Raw genomic sequence first — 25,075 nt, 5'->3', positions numbered from 1 at the left:
GGGGTCCACTCACAAAAGCCTAGATCAGTTAAAACTTAAAACACAATAAAAAGCGAGGGAGATGATTGATGGTAATGGCACTCCCATATTTTGATACTGGCATTCCTTCGTTTTAAGTTTTTATAACTGTTTAATGATTGTTGGGAATTGTACCCACTAATCAGAAAACTGCAAAACTACACACGGTGCCAATATTAGACCAATGAAATGCAGATATCATTTTCTTAAAGGCAATTGCACAAGTATTTTGTTTCTCAATACCAAAGCAAGCAAGAGTAGTGACTATTTCTTTACTAGGGACATTAATACAAATGTTGTGACAGATATCATTCAACTCCCTTTCCATATAAAGAAGAAACATTCCTGTAACTGTCTTTTAGCCATGGCCGTCTGACAGCTGCGCTTGACACCGTCCAGATCCTTGTTTGAAAGAGAGTTTGCAATTGACTGGGCCTGGTCAGAGTCCAAGAATATCAAATTCATGGGGCATGAAATCTTCGCTTGGTCTGTAGTATTTGTCAGGGGAGTAGAAGCTTAAGTTTGTCACTTGGCTAGTATACAGACAGGCAAATCTCTCAACCTACAAAGGAAAAAAAACGAAAGTTCTGAGTGTTTCACAACTGGAAGAAAGTTGAATAACCAAATCCAGAAATCACATCTTTGCTCTATAGTCTATGCTCAGAAGTGATGTCAGGTTTGCTTAAATATAATACGAGGGCACACAATCCTTGCTAATATTGTGTTCAAAGTTGCAAAATTCAAATTCGTCCCGGATAAAAAAAAAAAGGGGTCTCTAAAGTTCTTACATATAATCGAGCAATTTTATTAAAACCAGATTTTGGGATCAATACTAAGAGTTGGGGATGGTCTTCATGCTCCGACTCAAATTTACGCGACATATCGACCCAACAGGGCTCCAAGTTGTTCATCAAGGTTTTGAATCTTGCAGAAATCTCAAAGAATTGATACCTGATGTGCGAAACGAGAGTTCTGGTAGCCCGTCTTCATGAGTTGTCCCCAAACCTTGTGAAACTGAAACAAATCAAAATAAAAATATATTTAAGGGTAAAAAAAAGTCTGTTGCATTACGTAGTGACAGAGTCAAGGAATTAAAGAAAGTATTCATTCCGCATTTACAACTCTGGTGGGTTAAGCAATGGGAGATTTACATTCTAAGCATAAGTTCCATATTCAAAGCTTTGCTCATGTTGGGATCAATTCTTAGTTCATAATTTGTGGGTTTGCAAGCAAACCCAGTTTTAGCTTAGTTCAGTTTATCAGTTTGTCCAGTTCAAGACAATAGTTCACTACGCACAAACATGGTCATTTTGGGTGTGCAACCAATTGCATTTTGGGTTCAACTGATGTGCAAATTGCAATGCACTTTTAGAGTAAGAGGTAACAATTTTATTAATAACCCAGATAACTTTTAGATTTTATTCTATACACCATTTTAGAAAGTAATGAAAATTTGCAGCATAGTAGCAAACTTTTCGCAATGAACTGATAATTTATTTGGTTTGTTTAGTTTGTACTTTGTCCCACATTAACTACTTCAGCAAATTTGAAAGCTGTGTTCAAGACATGACTAATACATCAAAATATGCTTCCAAGCCAGAAAAAGTTAATTCCGCACGATACAGAAGACGATGTATCACCTTGGTTGGCAAAGGATTGATAAATGTACCATGAAGGTTACGGGTTCTTTTTTTTTTTTTTTAAATGTGAAGGTTAGGGATTCATGTTCTTGCGTACCTATAAAAATTTGACAAAAGGGATGTGGTTTTGTTGGGTAACAACTCTTTGAATGTTGATTCAAAAAGAAGAAGAAAAAAAAACAAACAGACAAACTCTTTTAAGGCTGATTTTTGGCGCGAATGTCTGATGATAAAGATATTTTCACCATCACATATGACATTGTGTATGAGATTATGCATGATAGATTTGGGATGCAGTCACAAAAGCAAGAGCAGCTCGAAGGACAGCTAATAGATCTGGAAATTGCATACATATTCTCAGCAGGTACAACAGACATAATACGACTTGGTACCATAAAGAAGCTTGGCCTAGCAGCAATCATCATTAAAACCACCCATTAGACAAGCTAAGATATGTCTCACACAATAGTATTCACGTGTTGACCATCTCTATGCTAGTTTACCTCAGAGATCAATTTATACACACAGTTTTCACGACTTAATGTTGTGGAAATTCTATTTTCATTCAGGATATAAATGGTGGCGGCACAACTAGTTGAATCATCCATTACACCATCTACATACCCATGGTAAGCATATAACCCATAAAATACATTGGTTTGGAACCAAATATAACATTTATGCAATTATTTGTGAGAGCTATTTGTGAGTACCATTCTAATTTCACAGATAAAAGCTAATAAATAACATACAACTTAATCCTCACAGTTAAATCACATTAAGGGACCACATTCATTCTTTGCAATGAAATGCAAAAATCCTTTTTTAATGGAAATAGCAAGGTTCTTATTGGCGAGAGAAAACAACAATTGAATACTTATTTTCTGATCTAAGGGAATTCCTTGGTTCAAATGTTGGAGTTACCTTTTGGTGACATTCCCGCTGAGCCTGTTGATGCAGGCAACGAACTTGCTCCCTTTGAGACTAGCATTCAGAAAATATAGAAAACAATATAAATTATTAGCCATTGATCAAGTTACAACATAACATGCTGATAGAAAATTCAAGTCGGTTTCATACGAACAAGACATTAGAGAATGTGGTTTGTTTTTTAATCTTTACAATGAACAAATTTATTAAATAAGATTTTTTTTTAAATGGTAGCAGATTTCATTCAAGCAGAAATGACCAAGATAGTCATTCCCAAAGAGTACAAGGAAGGAACAATAACGGGCAAAAAAAAAATACAAGAAAGGAACAAAATATAAAGAACCAAAGGCATTGATATCACAGGACCAAAAAATCAAACAACATCAAGCCTTGATTATAAAACGGTGGGCTACGCTATTAGCCAATCTCCTAACATGGCAAAAACTGATCGATGATCCAACAATTTTGTCCTTGATCTCATCAAAGAACTGGGCGATTCTCCAAGGAACGACCAAAGATCCACTAAGCCACTGAATAGTGTTAAGGGAGTCACCCTCAACAATTACCCTACTCAAGTTATCCCTCTCCAAGCTAATTATCCTCTGATGGACCGCTCGAACTTCTGCTTCTGAAGCGTCAGCAATCCCAATGGGTCCTGAAAATGCCCACAAGACACCACCCCCCGAATCTCGGAGAACTCCACCTATACCCGCTGAGCCGGGGTTGCCAAGACTAGAACCATCAAAGTTGAGTTTTTACCTTGAGCCGGAGGTTGCCACTCCTACATGATCACGACCCGCCTCTCAACACTAAAACAAAACCCCCTCCAAGATTTTCATGAAAAGAAAGTAAGAAGACCTGGATACGCCATCAAAAAACGCTGGCATTTCTTTCTCTCCAAATAACCCATAATGTTGCTAGTAGGCATACATCCCATAGGATCCTTCCCCTCCGCTTCCAAGGCACTAGGGACCAACCTTCTAGCAAATCCCATAGGTTGGAAGGGAAGACCCAAGTAATCCCAAACCTTTGCATCATACAATTCCAAATCTCTCTAGCTAGTCTGCAATGAATGAATATGTGGTCCATGGATTCCCCATTAGCAATACGTAGAGCACAATGGTCAATTATAAGCATCTCTCGATGAAAAAGTTTTATATGCACATGGCACTAGAGAATGTAGTTTGTTTTTTAATCTTTACGATGAACAAATTTGATACAAAAATTTAGTTAGCTTTGCCGTTAAATCTCATTGTCGTATGAATCCATTTTGAATTTCTGCATCAATAACGCTCTCTAGAAAAGCAGACATAGCTAGAAACTATACAATGACATAAACTATGAAGTCTGAACCTATGTCACACACACGCAAACGCACATTTTCAAAATACTGTGATTTTATTGCAACATTTTTATAAAACAACAAAATCCCAAAATAATCCCATGGTTTTAAAAAATATAGCGATATTATCATTTTAATCATTTACCATGAAAAATATCGCGATATTTGTATTTTATATTTTTTCTTAAATTGAATATTTATAAATAATTTAATTTTTATCTTTCCTGATATAAACCCAATAAAATAAAATAAATTTAATAGATCACGAGATTTTACCATACCGAGAAATTCCCGAGAATGATGTTAGTGACTTAGGTCTGAACTCACCCAGAATTCCAGTCAAACACCGTAAAACCTTCCATGGATGCTCAAAAAATAGAGACATGGTCGTACACCTCAAGTAAAAGCTTATTAAACTACCCCAACAAACTCTATCCATGTTGTCGATTAAAAAGATGTTACTCCTCTATTTTCTTGTCTGACAGCTGATTGGTTAGCTTCCATATCTTGTAAAAAATCAGAGATTCCCACAAAACATTCCAACCTGGAAATCTAAAGGAACAGGATGCTAACTTTCCATAGGCACTTGCCCCTTCATTCTGAACATGGTCAAGGTTGTAGAGGTCAAGACACATTATTAGAAATTTGAGATGGCAATCCCGAAAATCATGGGATTTTACCTTTGATTTTCTTTTGTTGAGAGAAAAGAGTTGGAGAGAAAATGTGAGTTAGAGGATCTCCTTCTCACTGTTATATTTATATTAGAGAGTTACATGTACAAAGTCCATTATGCCCTTAGGCATATTACACACTCCAATACTCCCCCTCAAGCTGGAATGTATATATCATACATTCCTAGCTTGTTGCAAATATCACTCAATTTAGCCTTGCTTTACAACTTTGTAAACATGTCAGCTAACTGATCCACTGAACAAGTAAACTCAGTTCTTATCTCCCTTTTCTGAATTCTCTGACGAATAAAGTGACAGTCCACTTCAATGTGTTTTGTGTGCTCATGGAACACTGGATTGGTAGCAATGTGTATCGCAGCCTTGTTATCGCAATACAACTGCAAAGGAGAAGAGGGACCAAAGCCAATCTCAGATAGAAGTGAGCACAACCAAATGAGTTCAGTGCTTGTATGTGCCATTGCTCTGTATTCTGCTTCTGCATTGGACTTGGCTATGACATCTTGCTTCTTGCTTCTCCATGACACTAGGTTACCACCAACAAAAGTAAAATAACCAATAGTCGATCTCCTATCTGCAGGAGAGCCAACCCAATCTGCATCAGAGAACCCTTGAATCTTCATATGACCATGTCTTTTAAACAACAAACCCTTTCCTGGAGCGCCTTTCAGGTACTCAAGGATTTGAACAATACAGCCCAGTGAGAGGTACGAGGAGAGCTCATGTACTGACTGACTACCCCTACAGCATATGCTATGTCTTGCCGAATAACTGTAAGATATATGAGTTTATCCACTAATCTTCTATACCTACCAGGGCCCTCCAATATATCACCTTCTTTTGGAACCAATTACACATTACGGTCCGTGGGTACAGATGTTGTCTTAACCCCAAGATTGCATGCCTCTTCCAGTAGGTCCAAAACATACTTCCTTTGTGATAGAGAAAGCCCTTTAGAAGGGCGTGCTACTTCCATTCCAAGGAAGTATCTGAGACAACCCAGATCCTTAGTGGAAAATTCTTTCTGTAAAAAGGTTTTCAATTTCTGTATCCCTCTTGAGTTACTACCTGTGATGATGATGTCGTCGACATACACGATCAGCAAAATGAAACCTTCTGAGGAGTGATGACTGAACGCTAAGCGGTTCACTGCACATTGCTTCATGCCAAAGCGCATGACTGCCTCATTGAACCTTCCAAAACCATGCATGAAGAGATTGTTTGAGTCCATAAAGAGATTTCCGTAAACGACACACAGAAGAGGACATCTCCCCTTGAGCAACATACCCTGGTGGTTGCTCGATTTACACCTACTCTGTGAGATCCCCATGAAGAAACGCATTCTTCACATCTAACTGATGGAGGGCCCAACCTCCATTGATTGCCAGAGAAAGAAGTACTCGAACAGACGGAATCTTTGCAACTGGAGAAACCGTCTCAGTGTAGTCAACACCAAATGTTTGAGTATACCATTTTTCAACCAGACACGCTTTTAAGCGCTCAATAGTGTCATCTGGTAAATATTTAATGGAGAACATTCATCGACAACCAACTGGGCGAGCACTAGACAGTAAAGGAACCAGATCCCAAGTCTCATTTGTGTGAAGTGCACCGCCAGCCAGGATGGGCGAGAGCCTCAACCACAGTCTGCGGTAAGGAGACAGGAGACAAAGAAGATACAAAGCTTCTGAAGGAGGGAGTGAGATTATCATAGGAAATAAAATTGTAGATAGGATGTGCAGTAGAATGAGAGCGAGTGTACGAAGCAATAGGTGAGTCAGAAACCACAGTAGAGGAAGGCTGAGTGGATACTTGAGAAGAAGATGCTGGGATCATCACCTAAGAGGAGGACAGATCGACAGGAAGTGGAGTGGGATCAATTTTTGTCGGTGGCATTGATATTGCTTCGTAGTGATTGGAGGTTCTGGTGGTGCCACGGGCACTGGCGAAGGAGCCACTGGAATAGACCGAGGAATAGATGGAATCACTAGTGAATCTGGTAGGACCGGTAGAGGAAGAGCGATCTCTGAGTCTCGAAGAGAGGGATGATGCTCAGAGCTCTGAGTGAAGAATGGCTCCGACTCAAAAAATGAAACATTAGCAGACACAAACCATCGATGAAGTCGAGGACTGTAGCAATGAAACCCTTCTGCGTACGTGAGTACCCCAGGAAAACACAACGCTCAGAACGAGGATCCAGTTTGTCACGACCCGGATCTAGGTGGTGTACAAAACAAGCACATCCAAATACACGAGGGGTAAGCGGAAAAGGATCCTTTCCAGGATGTAAAACCATGAGGGGCGATTCACCACGAAGAATGGACAAAAGAAGGCGATTAGCTAAGTAACAGGCAATACGAACAGCATCACTCCAATACTGCTTAGGTACCCGCATTTGAAAGAGTAGGGTACAAGTGACTTCAAGTAAGTAACAGAGTTTCCTCTCAGCAACATCACTCTGCTAAGAGGTGTAAGCACAGGAGGTCTGATGAAGGATGCCATGGGTGGATAGATATTCCTGAAAACCATGTGAACTAGATAAAAAATCTCTAGCATTATTAGTGCGCAGACATTGGATATTGCAATTATATTGATTTTGAATTTCAGCATGGATCGTGCGAAAGGCAAAGAAGACCTCGGAACGGTCTTTAAGTAAATACAGTCATGTCAAACGAGAATAATCACCAATAAAGACAATGAAATACTTAAAACCAGTTGCTGACGCGACCCTATAGGGTCCCCATATTTTTGGCTTCAAATTAGAAGAAGAAGAGAGAAGAAGAAAGCCCAAATTTCTGGCTACAAGCAAAACGTCAATTCTATTCAATATTTAAAAAGTCTCTTACATTGCTTTTATAAGATGTATTTATACGAAAAGAAACCCTAGAAGATAACTTAAAACATAAGCAACTAATCTCAACCTAGTAAACTAAATAAAGTTAAAAACTTACCAAAAATAGTAATCCCTTAATAGACATATACCACTTCCTAAAAACACTCATAACTTGCTCAAAACACATTCAAATCATGTGATCTTGGGCTCATTAGATAGGTAATTGAAAAACATTTCTAATAATACCAAAAACACGCCAAACGGATGAGATTTGATGCCTAAAAAGTATGCTACAAATAAAATGACGAAAATAGAAAGTAAATAATAATAAAAAACCCATGTCTGTGGCCCATGCTAGAGTCTCAGCCATCAGTCTCGTCCACGTCTGCGCTTGTAAACCTTGAATTCACACCCATTGTTGATATCCCCATCAATTCTCCCCTGCTTGGACAGATTCACCTCCGGTGAATTAAATTTGCCCATACTGCTTTAACAAATCTGGATCAAGCTCTTGAAGCTCGTCAACTGTAATCCAATAATCGTCCCTATCTGGTCGTCCTCTCCATCTGACTAAGAACTTCATAATTCTTCCAGTATGATTGGAAACAATCTTCTCATCCAAGATGTCTTCTACTACTTCTTTTCTTTTCTCAAATCTGGGTAATGGTGGGGTAGAAGAAGTTAGTACTTGGATGGATGGAGATTGGGCATATTTGGGTTTATCAAATGCAGAAAAGGGTTCATGATATGGTGAAAGGTCTTCAGCATTGAAAGTATTACTAATTCCCATGTCAGGTGGTAAATCTAAAACATATGCATTAGCACTAATCTTTTTAATTATTTTAAAAGGTTCTGCGCCATGAGCGTGACGTTGATGCCTAATTCTTACCATTACCATATCACCTTCTTTGAATTCTTGTAGCCTTCGATGTACATCTGCATAAGATTTGTAAAATTCATTATTAATTATTATCTTTCTTCTTATTTATGCATGTAAGTCTCGAATATGCTGCGTAAAGGACTCGGCAGACTCAAAAACTCCGGAACTGCACTAGCTACAGCAGGAATAAGATCTACTAGCTTCCTAGGTGTATAGCCTGTGATAATCTAAAAAGGTGAAAGACCTGTGCTACGGTTCACAGAACTATTGTCGGCAAACTCAGCTTGGGGAAGGATCCCAACTAGAAATATGATCACCAATAAGACACCTAAGGAGGTTTCCTAGACTCCTATTACCTCTATTTGACCACCTGTTTGGGGATGATATGCAGTACAGAATTTCAACTCGGTTCCCATTATTGATAATAACTCGGTTCCCATTCATTACAATCTGTAGGATTTCCGCGTTTGTGCTTGTAAACGTTGAATCCACGCCCATTATTGATGTCCCCATCAGGGAGTCTCTCTCTGACTTTAAGTTTACACATGTATCCACCTGAAGATTGTATGTCTTCTTGCATTCAACATTTCCATATAAATGGTGTCATTTACGGTCGGGTAGGATTTCTAGCTAATAATTTAGTCCAACTCTTTTGTTTGCCCAATAATTATTGCAACAACTAGATGAACAAACATAAAAAAATAATAACTGTTTTGCACCATAAGATCAAATAAACTCTTCACAGGCATTGATCAATCGTAAAATTGCATAAGTAACCAGGATTCAATAGGCTGACCTCCAATTCATTGAGTTCAGAACATAAATTTTTCTTCTCATCGGCATTGATATGCTCAAACCTGAACCAACAAACATCAAATGTAAGATCTTAAATAACAACAAAAGAAACAAACACAAAAATACCATGCAATAATTCAAAAGGAAAAGGTCAGGGATTCAGAATCGTGTGCCAATGAGCTTGACAAACAAGACCATAAATTTGACCATCATCATTACAAGAAAAGTGACAAAGGTATGCTGAAGGCCTAAAGATACTTTAGACAACATTTGGTAAAGTAACTAGGAGGGATATATAAAGGTGGCAATCTTATTTAAGTTAAACAAAAAAAAAACAACAAAAACCACATATTACCAGTACTCAAAAGAAAAGTATAATGTATAGGTCAAGTTTGTGAATAGTTCCAAGAAAAATCCATTACCTTGCCTTACCAACTTATTAGTAAAGTTGACGGCTTAATGCTCAAAAATAGTTGTACCTAAAGAGAAATTATCTTTTCACAGCTTTTTTGTAGTTTGCAGAAAAGATATCCCATACAGAAAGAGTCAGATGTCACTGGGGCAGAATTTGGCACGAGGTCAGCAAATGAAAAAAAAAGGAAGAGAAAATCAATTTAGACCATATATTACAGGAGCACCACTTAAAGGGAGTGGAATAATCACAGCTGTGAAGTTGATTACATATATGAGGTAGGCATTATCCAAGCAATACATCAGACAATTAATAAGAACCTAATTATTTATGATTAGACCTGTGGAAAAGTTCCACTGGAATTTAATCATGATGAACAGTCAATCAAGCAAAAAACTATTGCAAATCGAAATTGCTATATGTTGTGTTAGGAAGTATAGAAAGAGAGAGAGAGAGAGAGAGAGAGAGACTGTGTGTATATCTCTCTATGAATGCACACTCATGTACATAGAGAGAGAGAGAGGAGTAAAACCACGGTAAAGGATCCCAACAATCATAAGAAATCATTTTATAATGCAAATCTCATTTAGTGGCTCATATTATGCGAGCCACTAGGGGATCTTGTTCAGCTTGTTGCTGACTCATTTTTCAACCCACAGGTCCTCTAGGTGATGGAGATTCTGTCGCGCAGAAATACACATAATAAATGTCACAGGATTGAGGAAGTTGGCCTAGAGTGTCGAGCCATTATTAGACCTAGTGTTTTAGTTTGAGTTGCAGTTACAGCTTTAATTTAATTCATGGGTATTTTTAGTAGTTGGTTTTTAATAATGTAATAGACCATTAATTTCGTAATGGAATAATAATTGCTCCTTTTATTTTACTTTATTTATGGATTTTCCCTCACGGGATAACATTGGTTAGTTTGTGATTCCCTTTTTGGGGTAACGATTCGGATTTTGGGATTTTGAAAAAAAAGAAAAAAAAATTCATGTCTAAAAATTTGCGCCAAAACCGGGTCATTACATTAATGATGGTGGCTCTGATACCATGTTGAGAGAAGAGAAAAGAGAAGACAATGAGAAGGAAAAGTGACTTAGAGAGACTTGCCCCCCCCCCCCCTCACTAATGTATTTATATAAAGGGAAAAGAAGTACAATAACCAAAATGCCCTTAGGCACATATACACCTTCTAACAAGAACAAAGAGATTGTGAAGTAGAGAAGGCAACTAAACAAGGGAAAAGTGTGACTGTGTTGAAAGGCAAGAGGAAGCTAAATAATCTTAAGATATAAATTCCGGAGACAAGAAGAGCCAGAGGATTTCAAATTTGATATTGCAAGGTTAGAGGTCCAGGGTACAAAAGGAAACACAATAACACTGCCAAAATTCGTCAGTAGGTTCCAATTAACCCGGATTTATATAATAATAAACCCTAGAATCTAGCCAATAAAAAAGGAACCCAAGTTTTCCTGAAAACCCACAAGACCTGTTGTACAGTCTTCTTCTAATCAAACTCTTCCAGATATAGAAGTATCAGGCAACAATATCTCCAAAACGAGGACCCTTCAAAACCTTACTAAATAATTAGGAGAATTACTACAAAAAAATCTCCATAAAATCCTTATTGCAAAAATGGCAGGGCATCTTATAAATCCAGCTACACTTTAGCCCATGAAGGCCCCGAATGACACCCAAAATTATTATGTTGATGTTATGCTGACATCAGCAATTTCTTCATTTCATGATAGCATTGGTTGTGCTGAGAAAATCCAACTTATCAAGTGCCAGATGATGTGCCATGAATCAAGCACAACCAACTTGCATCTCTCACACCTTCAAAAAGTGTAACTATATAAGATGAGCTTGTGTGCTTCAGAATGGTTTACCCATGTTGACTCTAGGAAATGAAGGCAATAGTACATAGACATTTACCCATCAATCTGGTACAATGGGCAGATGACCAAACTTTAACTCCACAGACAATATCACTGTTTGAATTTTGAAAACCATCACAACTATTATCAATTTTATTTATTTGAAAAACAACAACACTATAATTAATAAATGTAATATCTAGTTCAACACTTCATATTCGACAAGAAAATTTTACAAATCCAATTGGTAGTACCTCATTTCACCGTGATTTTAATCATTTGTTTCTCTTTTCTTTAATGCTATCATCGGATTATATTGTTTAGGTGTTGTAAGACTCAAAGGTGTTTTGGTCAATAGCTACAGTGATGTTCCATGTTCAACAAAGGCCCCAAGATGCCTTTCAAAATGATTCTCCATCCATCCATTCAAGGTATAAATCAACGATTCAACATATATTATTTCAAATAACGCTTGCAAAACTAATAGAGTTAAAATCATCAAGGCGACAATTCATATTCATACTTACTTGAGAGACCACTTCAGATGATGTATTTTGTCTTCAACAAAATCACGCTCTTTTCGTAACAACCGAAGCTCCTGTAGAAAACAAACTGTTAGACGAAAGTTTAGACAGAGAAAATAAATGAGTTAGGGTTATCTCCCCCTGACTCATATCTTTATACTAAAACATAAAGGAATGTACAAAGTCCTAAATGCCCTTAGGCAAGTTACATATTCCAACACTCCCCCTCAAGCTGGAATGTAGATATCATACATTCCTAGCTGGTTACATATATCATTCAATTTTGACTTATTTAAGGACTTTGTAAACATATCAGCTAATTGGTCCCCTGACCGAGTAAACACAGTGCAAATCTCTCTTTTCTGGATTCTTTGACGGATAAAATGACAATCCACTTCAATATGCTTGGTGCACTCATGGAAGACTGGATTGTTGGCAATGTATATTGCAGCTTTGTTGTCGCAATAAAGCTGCGAAGGAGAAGATGAAATGAAGCCAATTTCAGAAAGAAGTGAACGTAGCCAAATAAGTTCCGTGCTTGTCTGTGCCATTGCCCTGTATTCAGCCTCTGCACTAGACTTAGCTATAACATTCTGCTTCTTACTCTTCCATGAAACAAGATTGCCACCTACAAATGTACAATACCCAGTGGTGGACCGTCTATCTGCTGGGGATCCAGCCCAATCTGAATCAGAGAAGCCTTCAACTTTCATATGGCCATGTCTTTTGAACATCAATCCCTTCCCTGGAGCCCCTTTCAAATACTTAAGAATCTGTGTCACCGCAGCCCAGTGAGAAGTACGTGGAGAGCTCATATACTGACTGACAACTCCAACAGCATATGAAATATCTGGCCGAGTAACCGTGAGATATATAAGTTTACCGACAAGCCTGCGATACCTGCCAGGATCCTCCAACAACTCTCCTTCTTCTGGAACGAGTTTCACATTAGGATCCATGGGTGCAGAAGCTGGTTTAACTCCAAGATTGCCTGTTTCTTTTAGCAAGTCCAAGACATACTTTCTCTGTGATAGGAACAAGCCTCTAGAGGAACGAGCAACCTCTATCCCCAAGAAATACCTGAGCTGACCCAAATCCTTAGTAGAGAATTCCTTTTGCAAGAAGGTTTTCAAACGTTGTATACCTTGTGAATTGCTCCCTGTGATGATTATGTCATCCACATAAACTATCAACAAAATACACCCAGCTGAAGAGTGATAACTGAAGACTGAGTGATCCACTGCGCATTGTTTCATGCCTAAGCGCATGACTGCCTCATTGAATCTCCCAAACCACGCACGCGGAGATTGTTTGAGGCCATATAGTGACTTGCGTAGGCGACACACGTAGAAGGAAGTCTCCCCCTGAGCAACAAACCCTGGTGGTTGCTCCATATACACCTCCTCAGTTAGGTCGCCATGGAGGAAGGCATTCTTCACATCCAGCTGATGGAGGGGCTAGCTATGATTAACAGCAAGAGACAGGAGCACACGGACAGAGAGAATTTTCGCAACGGGACTGAATGTTTCAGTGCAGTCAACACCAAAAGTCTGAGTGTATCCTTTCGCGACTAACCGTGCTTTTAAGCGCTCGACAGTACCATCAGGGAGGTATTTGATGGAGAAAACCCACCGACAACCAACAGGACGGGCACCAGCGGGTAGGGAAACCAGATCCCATGTATTATTACTATGAAAAGCGCCCATTTCTAGGTTCATAGCATCACGCCAGCCAGGATGGTCAAGAGCCTCAGCCACTGACTGTGGTAAAGAGATAGAAGACAAGGAGGAAACAAAGCTCTGGAAGGTACTAGTGAGCTTATCATAAGAAACAAAATTCGAAATAGGATGTGCAGTGGAACGGGATCTCGTACGAGATGCAATAGGAGAATCAGAAACAACAGAGGAAAGCGGAAGAGAAGATACCTGAGAGCGGGAGAGAGGGATCATCGGCTCAGAAGATGATTGTGCAAGAGAAGGTAGAAGAGACCTATCTGTAACTTGGCACCACTGATACTGCTGTGTAATTTTAGGTGGAGCTGGCTTCTCCAACGGGGCAGAAGAAGTAGAAGCTGCAGAAGCTGGCCGCACGGAAATAGGAGATGACGGAAGAGAAGCAGGTAGATCTGGGAAGGGAAGCGAGACCTCGGACTCGAGAGAAGGGGTGAAAGATGTCGCGCCATGTTGGAAGAATGCCTCAGACTCAAAGAACGTAACATCGGCTGAGACAAACCAGCGACGCAGACGAGAGCTATAGCAACGATAGCCTTTCTGCGTACGGGAATACCCCAGAAAGACACAACGCTCAGACCGGGGATCGAGTTTGTCACGGCCAGGTCCAAGGTGATGAACAAAACAAACGCATCCAAATACACGAGGTGTCAGAGGAAACTGTTCCTTACTACGAGATAAAATCTCGAAAGAAGAGGCACCCTCTAAGACAGAGGAAGGAAGGCGATTTGCTAAGAAACACGCCGTGAGAAGGGCATCACTCCAGTATGCCTTAGGAACACTCATCTGAAAAAGAAGAGTGCGACCTACTTCAAGCAAATTACGAAGTTTCCTCTCAGCAACACCATTCTGTTGAGAGGTGTACGCACATGAACACTGATGTAAAATCCCATGTTGGGAGAGATAGGATTGAAAGCCATTAGTATCAGAAAAATATTCTCTAGCATTGTCAGTACGAAGACATTTAATATTGTAATTATATTGATTCTTAATTTCAGAATGAAATGTGCGAAAAGCAAAGAACACGTCGGATCGACTCTTAAGTAAATATAACCAGGTCATGCGTGAGAAGTCATCAATAACACAATAAAATACCGAAAGCCAGTACTAGACACGACTCTAGAGGGTCCCCATACATCAGAATGGACTAATTCAAATGGACTAGACACTCAACTAATGATCCGGGACGGAAACGACACACGACGGTGCTTCCCGAGTTCACAGGACTCGCACTGAAAACTAGAAAAAGGTCCGGGAACCAGAGAAGTCTGCTGCAGCCGCTGAAGTGAAGGATGCCCCAGGCGACATTGCCACTGAAATGTATCCATAGAGCTATGTAAGACAGTAGGCGGCCGGCAGTCAAGACGATAGAGTCCATCTACCTCACAACCCGTTCCAATCGTCTTCCCAGTCGAGAGATCCTGAAACAAACAGTAAGATGGGAAAAATGAGACAGAACAATGAAGAGATTTAGTAATTTGGCTAACAGAAAGTAAACTAAATGGTGATTTTGGGACACATAAAACAGAAGATAAGGTAAGAGCAGGATGAGGGGAGATATGACCAACACCAGTAATAGGTGTAGTGGACCCATCAGCAAGGGTGATAGACTGAGAGGGAGATGAGAAAGAGCGAAAAGAATGAAGCTGAGAAGAGTTACCAGTCAGGTGATTGGATGCCCCAGAGTCAATGATCCATGACCCTGAGCTAGATAGAAGGGTAGTGGGTGAACTACCTGGCTGGGTGAAACCTGCAGAGGGAGGACGAGAACTGAGCCGCAGACGCTGGAACTCCTCATAATCGGCATGGGATAATGTATAGGTGGAATCAGCTGGTGCAGGAACAGAAGCAGAGGGAGCGCAATCTGAAACCGAAGCAGTAGTAGCACCCATGTGAGCCGAGCGTGCCTGACGAAGCTCGGGATGCAGGGTATAGCAATGGTCAATATAATGTCCCTCGCGCTGACAGTGAGTGCAAAAAGAACGGCCACGGCCACCACCACGGCCGGTACGACCACGGCCACGACCAGAGGAGGCTCCACCACGAGGCGGGCGAGTACTGCCATTATAGGTCGCGAGAGCAGAACCATCAATAGGAACAGATATCACTGGATCACCAGGAGAGCACTGCTGGACGCGGGAGTAAACCTCAGTAAGGGAAGGAATAGCGCCAGAACCGATAATCTGCTGACGAAGATGCATGTACTCTGGACCCAAACTCTCAAGGTACTGCACAACACGGATCTGATCCCTCTGACGGGCAGCCTCTGTGAGATCCGTGGTAAGCAGCATGTAAACATCAAGCTGCTGACAGAGGCCAACGAATTGGCTGTAATGGGTGGCAAGAGGAAGATCACCACGGCGGAAACGCACCCACTCAAAATAGGTAGAGAAGATCCGACTAATGTTTGCCACGCCAGAGTAAAGAAGAGTAACCTGATCCCATATCCGTTTCGCAGTAGGCAGAAGCATCAAGGGCCCAGAGACGTGAGGGGCCATACTCTGCCACAGAAGGGTGCAAACAAGAGCATCCTCCTGTTCCCATCGATCAAAGGTGGGATCCGTCATAGGAGGAGGATCACGACGAATGACGTGGGCTTTCCCACGGGCAATAAGATACTTCTCGACGGCTGCTTTCCAAGTAACATAGTTTGCCCCATCCAACTTAACAGTAGTGATATGTGGGAATGATCCATCCACAGAGAGAGATGATGACGAAGAAGACGCCAAAGAGGGTGTCGGACGAACACCAGGAGCCATTCCTGTGGAAGGATTGTCAAGCACCTCCTCCATAACAACAAGCAAGAAAGAAACAGACAATCCAAACCAAGACGAATAACAGAATAGGTGGGCAAACTAGGGTAGGCCAAGAAAGCTAGACGCGGCTCCAAGAATGACGGGCATCGACGAAGCTTGACAAGAGGGAAGCCATGAGATACAGAGGGGAGCCGCAAAGACAAACAAGAATCAAAGTAGGGTAAGAGATGAAGATCTAACACATAATAACAGGGAGAAAAGAGTGGTAGGGTTTACCAAGGGATGAAAGGAAGAGGAGGAAAAAAAATGATGTGGGTTGAAAAACTTGAGGTGTGAGGCTTACCAGCAAACCTAGGAATTGGGGGCTGGAAAAAAAAATTCTGATGCGAGGCGAAACATAGCCCTGGAAACTTATTTCCAGGAAAGTGGTTTTGGGGGGGGAGGGGGGGTGCAAATCCTCGGTCCTGGAAAAAATTTTCCAACCTGGACAGAAAATATTTTCCTGGAAAATTTTGGGGGTGCAAATCCTTGTTCTTGGAAAATAATTTCCGCCCTGGGTAGAAAATGTGTGGGGAGCTTTGCGCAGGGGAAGAGAAATGTGGCGGGAGCGAGGGAGGGCCTGGTGCCTTCGACTTGGAGAGAACGACTCCTAAGGAAAAAGATGGCGTGCCGGTCTGCCTCCGATGAAACTTGGCCCGGAGTTGGGTTTCGCGGCGGCGGGGGGGGGGGGGGCGGCGGAGAAGATGGAGGCTGCTAGAGAACCCTAGGGATCAGAAAACCCTAAGGCTCTGATACCATGTTAGACGAAAGTTTAGACAGAGAAAATAAATAAGTTAGGGTTATCTCCCCCTGGCTCATATCTTTATACTAAAACATAAAGGAATGTACAAAGTCCTAAATGCCCTTAGGCAAGTTACATATTCCAACACAAACTATTGGGTATGTTATATGAGTTAACTGAAGCTCCTTCAGATGATGTATATGTTTCATTCGCTCTTGAAAAACTGGATTACTGGCAATCTGAATATCACTCTTATTGTTTTCGTAAGAATAGGAAAACCAAAGTCTGATAGAATTGCGCAAAGGCAGACAATTTCACGGGGTGCTGCCAACATTGACTGATGGACTTAGAGACAACAGTACATTTCTTGCATTTCCAGGAAATTAAATAACATGATGAGACCAGTTTTTTTGTATTTCGCAAGCTCCGCCTCTTATATAATGTTGTTTGTATATCAAAAGAAATGACCAACTTAAGTTCACTATCAGGAAAAACAATGGCATTTTATCAGCAAGATTACCACATGTTACCTCTTTTCATGTCACATGTAACACATTAAAATTATGTGCTAATTAAATAACACTACCAAGACAACATTTCCGAAGTATGCTAAAGAAAAGGAATAGTGCATTCATTTCAAATAATATGGAGAAAGAAGTGTTTTAGAAATATATAACAGCAAAAAAAAAAAAATTACCCACACCTTACGGTTTTCCTTTGACTCCCAAAGAAGCTCCACCTCCCTTTCAAGCTCTGGAACAACAAGCATTGTTCTCCACCCTGTTTAAAAGAAGCAACAAAAATTAAACCACAGAAAAGAAAGCAACCAGGCATAAAACCATACCATAAAAACAGAGCAAAAATGTGTCAAGCAGATCTCCTTAAAGACCACTCAAAACTGAAACACATCTTTCAATAAATCATGTTTCTGATATCAGCTTTTGCTGGACTACTCTAAAATCAGCTTCTCAATTCCATAAACCAAATTTTGATATGAGGGCTGCTGGGAAGACATGCAGTGTCGGGAAGCTTCCTAACCACCCTCCCCAACAAGCCACACAACCGATAATTCATTGATGGCAATATGCATTGGACAATCTTTTTTTTTTTTTAAATGAACAATGTACTATTTGCTAAATATGGAAATTTTAGGAGGGCAGTTCAGTACAGCCCTGACATGTCCATGTTCATAGCGTTTCCATTTTGATATTGTTATTCATGAAATGATGTTATAAGGTCAGTAAAAATTTTGAAAACAAGAGTACCATTAAACAGGATATCCATTTAAAGGCTATCAGCGCACCCGAGCTTAAGACAATAGGGATCATATTCAGAAAGTTCTAATATAAGAAAAACAGAAGAAAAATATTATACCCAGAACTTTTTTGCTGCGCAAAATATCTCCATATATGTGATCTCCAACATAAAGAACCTATTAAAAGTCAAACAGAAACATATAATATAAGAACTTAGCAGGAAAAACAGCACAAAATAATTAGCTAAAAACAAAGAACACAGCATGTAATTTCCATAAATGAATCTCCAAGAATCTACAGCAATTGTCAATCATCGCCAATACATAGGAATAAGAAATCGAAAGTCGTATAGGGTACTTGAGACTGCATTATTGATTATCTTCACCTCCAGACGGGATAAAGAGGAAACAGGAATCAACATAAATTTGTCATGGAACCAGAAATGAAGAAGCAAAATAATATATGAAGTATATCATGCAATAACGAAAGGAAACAGGAACCCCATCTCTCTCACTTCACTGCTTTCGGCTCCACCACCCTGCACTTTGTGCAGCCGACAACCTGTCTTTCTTTCCCCTTGCACTTTCAGTCTGCAAGCCCTGCGAAGTTGCAGGCAACACACCCCTTTCTTTTCTCTTATACCCTCCTCCGTTTACCTCCTTTTCAGCCCTAGAAGAACAGCACCTCGGATTTCGGTCAACCATGAAACCAAAATTTCATTTTTTCCAAAATTTCGTCCAAAATTTAAGGAAAATCAACCAAAAATGTCGATTTTTTAACTTATTTAATATTTTCCCGAAATTTCAGCTGAAATTTGGGATAAGATAAAATATTATATTTAATGATTTCGTCAAATTTTGACCGAAATTTCGGTTTCAGTGAGGACCGAAATGCATTTCGAAACCGAAATTTGAAACCATGGCTGTAACAACCTGTCACTTCTCTACCTTTGCTGCTGCTTTGCTGTTCCTGCTGCTTGCTACACGTGCTACATCACCTTTCCCCATCATTAGGCGTCATATTGGTGCTTGGGCGGATCATGGTTCCACTACTTCTCGCATCTCCTTCCTCTTGGGCCTCATATACACTGAGATTTGGTGTCGGTCAGCTATCCACCTTGGCTGATGCACTACTTGGGTGGATCGTTCTTCCTCTACTTTATAAACCTGATTTTGCAGCCTTTTATCTTTTTGGATCAGCCATCCACCTCCCTAGATTTCATACTGAGGCTATCTACCCTGGATTGGTGACTTTTGCTCCCTAGTATCTGATCATTCACTTTAATTTTCAGAGTGTAGAGAGTTTTGCAACTTGTTTCCTATTTTTATAGATATGATTTCATTGGATGAGAGCTATTTTTTGCATGTTTTATTTGGACTGAATTAATCTTGATAATAAATTAACTTTAAGGCTGACTTTGAATGTGAAAAACCTATTAAGGAGCGATCTAATTCTGAACAGCTAATGATTTGGGGTTGGTAACATTAACTTTAATTAAAATTATGCCCCCTACTTTCCTAAAAGTTCTCCATGAAACCCGCGAACACGGTTTGCACCAACGTGTTACAATTTTACCATTTCTCAAGCAAGCTGTTAAATAGCATTCATAGTATGATTAGAGTCACAATTTGTTGTGCGGTTATGCTTTCATTTTATATGAATGACATAGTTCACAAGTTAAGAAAAATATTGTCGCTAAGAAAAACAAAAATGAGTATGGCATGCTGTAATGTGCAAACAAAAGAAGTCAGACGAGAACTACAATAACGTAAAATTAAAATAAAGATATAGTATGCTACTAAACAATACATCATTCTACAAAAACAAGGGCATTAATTTATCAATTTCTTCCTTATTTATAAAAAAATAATATATCCAGTAATAGTTACATGCTAAAATAAAAGTAAAAATAAATTAATAGCTTACAGATAATATCTGAAAAAACAAAAAAGATAAATTCAGGGCCCAACGATCATGTGTGTCAAGCATGCAAAACATGGAAATTAAGAAATAAAATAATGGAAACATTTAAATGAAACTACAGCTCAGTATTGGAGAATAAGCATAAGAAATCATGCCCAAGATATAAACTTCAAATTCAATAAAAACAAAAGCTACATAAAGAATAAAAAGTAATTAATATCAATCTTCATGGATCAAATAATGCGGCACCTGTGAACTTGCTTCAATTGAAAGTAGTTTATGCAGATGACCAACACTCCCTCCCTGATAATGCAATTACAGAACATCAACATTATCAATTGATGATTCAATTTAATTGACAAGAAAAATAGTTCACGGCCACAGAAGATAGACAAAAATTTTGAAGTACTAATAGACTGTTTAATTGCAGAATGTCACGATAGCATCTCTTATATCCTGGTCAGCATTGCTTTGGCTTGTAATTCCCATGAAATGCAGGTTAAAATAATACCTGGAAAACTCTACAAGCCTTTTTCAGTCCCTTGGATGGTGATCTCGGTGATGTATTTCCAATCTTTTTGACATATGATAGAAAAAAAAACAGACGTAAGAAAAAATAACTGTATCAAAGAATGGACTGGAATCGTTCAAAAAAAAAAGAATGGACCGGAAGCACATTTGATTTATTTCTACTAGCCTGAGGAAGAAGAGTGCCATTATCAGTATTGAGTAGCATCCCAGTTTCAGGTTCAACTTCAAATAAATTTGCACGATTTTCATCATGGAAAAAGCTTGGCTTGCAGCTGTAAACAGTGAACAGAATAAAGAGGCTACTAAGATATGGTCGAAGGTAGTTGATGTCAAATACCTATGGGAAAAGGCATGCATATTATTGCTCCACAACAAATAAAAAGAAAAAAAAACAGGTTGCAGCTTAAATGACCCAAAAGTGCCATATCTAAAACAGAATCAAAGATAGGAAAATTAATCCAAGGACAATTCCCACATTTAGTATCTTAATTTACCACCTTTGAAACAATCCCACATGACAGCAAGATGTATTGAGAAATGGATCTTGATCCGGTTTCAAGATCTATGAACAAGAGAGATCCCTAAATATCCATTTGAAAAAAGAGATGAATAGATAGGGCTGAGCAGCAAGTAACGCCCTATTAGTTAAGTCAAAGTCGTTGCGCGCCTTACTACTTGAACTTACATGAGAGGGGCTAATAGGGGGGCTCCAAGAACGATTCCCACATTTAGTATCTTAATTTACCCCCTTTGAAACAATCCCGCATGACAGTAAGATGTAAATCTAAAAATATTGCACCACTTCAGTGTCCAAAGGGGCCCCACTTTGAGCCTCTGTAAAGATCTTCACAGCACTAAGCATAGACTATAGTGAAGGAATCCCGAGTTCACCAGTTCATATGCATGTGCAACTGCCCTCTAACAATGAATGGTCAAAATGTTGCATAACTTGTGAAGGTAACAGTTCAGCAACCCAACCAGAATATTAGTTGCTGGAATAAAATAAGTTCACTCCACTTTACTATTGCAAGCATGTAACTAATCACACCTGGTTTGATTGTCCTTTCACATTTGGGATTTTGGTTCATGGTTTACAAAGGACTTGTTAAAGTGAACCATGACAAAGCATTAGGCATGTATGATGAAGATGCGTCTTTCCAGAAAAAAAAATTTTGAAAAGTGACATTTCATTGATATTATAATAACACTGGGACCAGGAGTCCCAACTTGTATTACAAAATAACATATGGAGGATGGACTGGGTATACCCAGGACCAAGTAGAGGAAAAATTAAAGCTGTTAAAGTATAAGATAAATAATACCTTTCTCCAATAGCTTAAGCTTTTGGAGAAGTTGGTAAGTTAACATGGTATCAGAGCCAAAGGTCTCGAGTTCAAACCTCCCGGATAGCAAAAATCCACATGTGATGGTCGGCCCAAAGTGGGACCACATGTCCCACGTGTTTGCCAAGTGGGCCACACGTGCAGGGGAGTGTTAAAGTATAAAAGATAAAGAATGCCTTTCTCCAACAGCTTAAGCTTTTGGAGAAGTTGGTAAGTTAACAAAAGCATAACAAGTTACAAAAACATATCTCTCTCTTCCCTCCTTAAATCCACAGAGATCGCCTAGCTGCCACAGTATCCCAGGGCCGCTCCAACACGGGGTGGCATATCTAGGAAGCGCATCTCTCCAGCTCCTCCAGAGTGTATTGGAGGTGGGGAACCGACAAACCCATGAGGGCGGCATCCAGGTTTCTCTCCAGAAAACCAAGACTTTTTCGGATAAAGATATTTTCTTCTGTGTCTAATAGCCACCTCCCTGGTGAGCTCCCAAGTACGTTTCCTCGAAGCTCTTTCCTCACTCATGAGTAACATGAAGAAAGGGTGCTTATACAAAGGCGAGTGGGTCTCTTCCACTGAGGCAAAGCCACAAACACTGTAGAAAGTGAAAGGGCCATCTTTAGCGTCTTGCTTAAAAATTTTCTAGAATTTCCTAAGCACATCCCCTGAGATCTCATTACGCCTTAGATCATTGATGGATGCCCTCTCTTCGTCATAAACCATCATTCTCATCCAATGAAGGATTTTTTCCAAAACCAGAATCTCCATGAATAGCTTCCTGCTTGGACCCCCAGAGCATGTGTGAGATTCCTGCTGCGGAGAATGAGAATGATGGTTGTTCATTTCTGCCTACACAAAGTTGAAGTTGGATCGCCCAAGAGACCAAAGGAGCCCAAACGTCTCGCCTGAAATCTGTAAGCTCCGGGGATTAAAACCTTTTCTACTATCAAGAAAGAAGGCTCCTTTGTAAAGAAAATCCTCAATTTCTCGATAAAAGAGCTCTACTTACGCCACGCGCAAAAGCGGGGTGAGAAATACTATCGTAGCTATTACATAGCATACCCCACCATTCAAAAGCCGATAATACCAAGGTTATACAAAAACAAGAAGCTCTTTAAACCAAGGAAGCAGGATTCTTCCCTGGGAGCCTTCGATTCCCGCTTTCGATTCCCGCTTTCGATTTCCGCTCTGGCAACCTTGCTTTAAACCCAATCCTTAGCCAAAATTGGGGAAAGGCCCTCACCACAAAGAGTTAGGTGGTGGCCAACAAGTACTTCTCCAATGGCACAAACTACGCTGGACGGGGGAAAGGGTTTATCCAACCGTCCAATTTTTCTCAATTTCCGCTTAAGGGCAAGAAGGTCATACTTCTTAAGGCCAAAGCCAACAGTTGTCAGATATTCCTGACCAAGAACCTTTTTCCCCAATCCCCGCCCACCTACCAACAGTCTAATCTTGGGCCGCATACCATTATTTGATTGGACAGAACCAGGACTTGAATTTGGCAGGGGCCCCAAAGGTTCGCCGAGGAGCTTATCCTGTTGCACCAGAATGCTGGCAGTTAACGGCACCGTCGGCTTCCCTAAACCAGCAAAAATCTTTGGGGGAGAATTTAAGGCAACCGGCCACCCCTTATGGCCGGGGAGCTCGAGACTAACTGAGCAATCCACATGATCCTCTTGAATTTCAAATCCAACAGGGTAATACTGATCAAAGATCTGGATATTAACAGGAGGACCTGATAAGCGCCAACGGGAAGTTAGGATTTCGGCCGATACGAAATTCATACAGTGTTTGTGATTACCTTCCATTTTTGTCTCCAAGACTGCACCGAACAAACTCCCTAAGGCTTCCACCGTTGAAATGGTCCAAGCATGCAAAGGGATACTGTAGAAATTAACCCAGAGAGCTTCCTCACCCTGGTTGTAATCCCTATGCCACACTGAAAGAGACAAGAGATGATCTCCCAGGGCCTCGGATCCCCTGGTTAGGATCTTATTGGCCTGCTTTTCTGATTCAAATATAAAGAGGAGCTCATCCTTAGCCAATGAACTGGGCAGTGTAACGATGGAATTTCCAAGTGCTTCCGTGCCCAGAGCCACAGATCCTCTAGGGTCCCTTTGATATCTCTCCTTCTCCCTATTAGACATGACTTTAAAGAATCCATTCGGACATCCACCTCGCCACCCGAGATAGATAAGGAAGAGACCCCCCCCCACCCCCACCAGACGTGTAATAGGACGTCACCATTAGCAGGCCACATCCCACCCTTGCTATCCAGGGAGAATGGCGGACTAACATTGGACACCAGCTTTGGGGTTTTTTTAAGCTGCCAACACCAACGGCACTTATCTCACCACTTGAAATTCACATATTCAAATGAAGAGCAAGACCAATCTTCCTTTCGCCTATCCACTCCCTTCTTAGCTTTCCATTTGCGATTTACCCCCTCACATGTGGAGTTGATCTGGTTTTATCATGAAGTGAAGAAGATGGAGAGAGTGATTTCTTCTTTTTGTGCTAGCATCGACAGCATCTACTTCTCCACCTGAAGTTACAATAGTTACAAAGGGAACAGAGCCAGTCCCCCTGACGTTCCTCCCACATCTCAAATTTTTTTAGAATTTGAGCATAAAAATACTTTCCGTCTTTCCAGAAAAATAAATAAGAGAAACAGGTCAAAAAGTATAAAGTAAGAGTCTCTCACTCATGGGGAAGAATTAGAGTTGGAAGGGATTACATACGAGCTCAAAAGATGAATCTCACCAGGTTCCCCCTCTTTATGAACAGAAAGATACGTGATTCCAAAATACGGAAA

General features: G+C 40.2%; 1 protein-coding gene across 1 annotated transcript in view; it reads right to left on the bottom strand.

The window, feature by feature from the left end:
- Window positions 1-166: 166 nt before the first annotated feature.
- Window positions 167-25,075, bottom strand: part of LOC143875611 (HAD-superfamily hydrolase, subfamily IG, 5'-nucleotidase) — a 50,256-nt gene continuing 25,347 nt past the window's right edge. Inside the window, exons 9-18 of the mRNA XM_077377221.1 lie at window positions 21,084-21,189; window positions 20,898-20,960; window positions 20,636-20,689; window positions 18,582-18,639; window positions 17,911-17,987; window positions 11,944-12,014; window positions 9,129-9,189; window positions 2,583-2,642; window positions 970-1,032; window positions 167-580 (exon numbers count right to left, since the gene is read on the bottom strand). Of these exons, the coding sequence (XP_077233336.1) occupies window positions 458-580; window positions 970-1,032; window positions 2,583-2,642; window positions 9,129-9,189; window positions 11,944-12,014; window positions 17,911-17,987; window positions 18,582-18,639; window positions 20,636-20,689; window positions 20,898-20,960; window positions 21,084-21,189 (736 nt within the window). The 3' untranslated portion in view covers window positions 167-457. The remainder of the gene's footprint in view (window positions 581-969; window positions 1,033-2,582; window positions 2,643-9,128; window positions 9,190-11,943; window positions 12,015-17,910; window positions 17,988-18,581; window positions 18,640-20,635; window positions 20,690-20,897; window positions 20,961-21,083; window positions 21,190-25,075) is intronic.

Source organism: Tasmannia lanceolata, unplaced genomic scaffold, assembly GCF_043159265.1.
Source record: "Tasmannia lanceolata isolate RefF3 unplaced genomic scaffold, GAP_Taslan_0.1 ptg000004l, whole genome shotgun sequence".
Classification (NCBI taxonomy): Eukaryota; Viridiplantae; Streptophyta; class Magnoliopsida; order Canellales; family Winteraceae; genus Tasmannia; species Tasmannia lanceolata.
This window is presented reverse-complemented; position numbering and strand designations above follow the sequence as displayed.